Source organism: Octopus bimaculoides, chromosome 16 (genome assembly GCF_001194135.2).
Source record: "Octopus bimaculoides isolate UCB-OBI-ISO-001 chromosome 16, ASM119413v2, whole genome shotgun sequence".
In the NCBI taxonomy this organism is placed as follows: domain Eukaryota; kingdom Metazoa; phylum Mollusca; class Cephalopoda; order Octopoda; family Octopodidae; genus Octopus; species Octopus bimaculoides.
The window spans coordinates 35,862,371-35,863,983 of NC_068996.1; the positions used below are offsets into that span (position 1 = coordinate 35,862,371).

Consider the following 1,613-nt stretch of genomic DNA (forward strand, 5'->3'; position numbering starts at 1 on the left):
AAGAGACAGAGTGTGAGTGAGTCAAGGGGGGGGGTGTGAGACAGAGTGAGAGAGCGGTGTGTATGTAGTATTTACTCTCTCTCTCTCTCATACACACTCACACACACACTCGCACGCAAAATAGAGAGTGAAGCTTTTTGCCGTTGTTACGTCAATACCGGAAGTTGACATTGAAGAACCTTTTTAAAGAAGTGAATCTTAAATATAAAGCAATATTATTTATTTTTAATTAAAAAAATCAAATGAAGAGCCTAACATTTATCCGAGGTCAAATTATTCATGCATCACAAGTATGGAAGCATTTGGTGAAGTTGATTTCACGTGAAAAGCGATTACACACACATCTCTGTTTTATATATAGTATAGATATAGATTATTATCAACTGTAAATCTAGAATTTAGAGACTTAACTTTACCAGTTTATATCTGAAGCCTTATGAAACCCTTCTTTTTGGCTTTGTTTCTCATTTTAAAGTTATATTGTAAATATAATTCTCACATTTTGTATTTGTTAAACAAATTAAATGATAACTCATTATTTTTTTTCTCTTATTTTAGAACTTTCTCCATCAGAAGTCAAGTGTTTAGATGCCAGTAAGGTAAGTGAAAACAAAAAAAAGCCCCAAGTTTTAGTTCCTCATTGGTTTATAATCTTGGGATTTATTATTTTGTTTCTTAATGAGAAATTTAGAAAAAAATACTATATTTTACTCTGTGTGTGTGTGTGTGTGTGTGTGTGTGTGTGTGTGTGTGTGTGTGTGTGTGTGTGTGTGTGTGTGTGTGTGTGTGTGTGTGTGTGTGTGTGTGTGTGTGTGCATATGTAGATCAAGCATAGGAGTTACTGTGACTGAGAAGTTCACTTCCCAATTACATTTTTTCCAAGTCCAGTTCCACTGCATGGCACCCTGGACAAGTGTCTTTTATACCCCTGGGCTGATCAAAGCCTTTGAGAGGATTTTGTAGATGGAAACTGAAACAAGCTTATTGTATATGTGTATATATGTGTGTATCTGAGTGGATGTCATCTTCATTGTCATCATTTAATATCTGTTTTCCATGCTGGAATGGGTTGGACGTCTGGACCAGAACTGATAAGGCCAGGGGTTGCACTAGGCTCCATTGTCTGTTCTGGCATGGTCTCTATGACTGGATGCCCTTCCTAATGCCAACTGTTCCACAAGTGGGTGATTTTTATGTAATACCAGCACCTGTGCATGTATATAAATATATTTCTATATGTTTATCATCAGCATGTGTATGTGTATATATTTATATATATTTATCACTAGTGCATCACGTGTGTGTGTATGTATGTGTATATGTGTATATATGTATATGTATGTATATGTGTATGTATGTTTATATAGGTATGTATATGTGTATGTATGCATGTATATATAGGTATGTATGTATATGTATATATATATGTTTATATGTACGTATATGTGTATATGTATGTATGTATATGTGTGTGTGTATACATATATATATATATATATGTGTATATATGTGTGTATGTGTGTATGTGTATATATATGTGTATGTGTATATATATGTGTGTATATGTATATATATGTGTGTGTGTATATATATTCGAGGTATTTCGTTTTGCA

General features: G+C 33.5%; 1 protein-coding gene across 1 annotated transcript in view; it reads left to right on the forward strand.

Annotated features, from left to right (window-relative positions):
* Window positions 1-1,613, forward strand: part of LOC106874919 (spastin) — a 139,865-nt gene that overhangs the window by 121,340 nt on the left and 16,912 nt on the right. Inside the window, exon 15 of the mRNA XM_052973488.1 lies at window positions 559-599. Coding sequence (XP_052829448.1) covers window positions 559-599 — 41 coding nt within the window. The remainder of the gene's footprint in view (window positions 1-558; window positions 600-1,613) is intronic.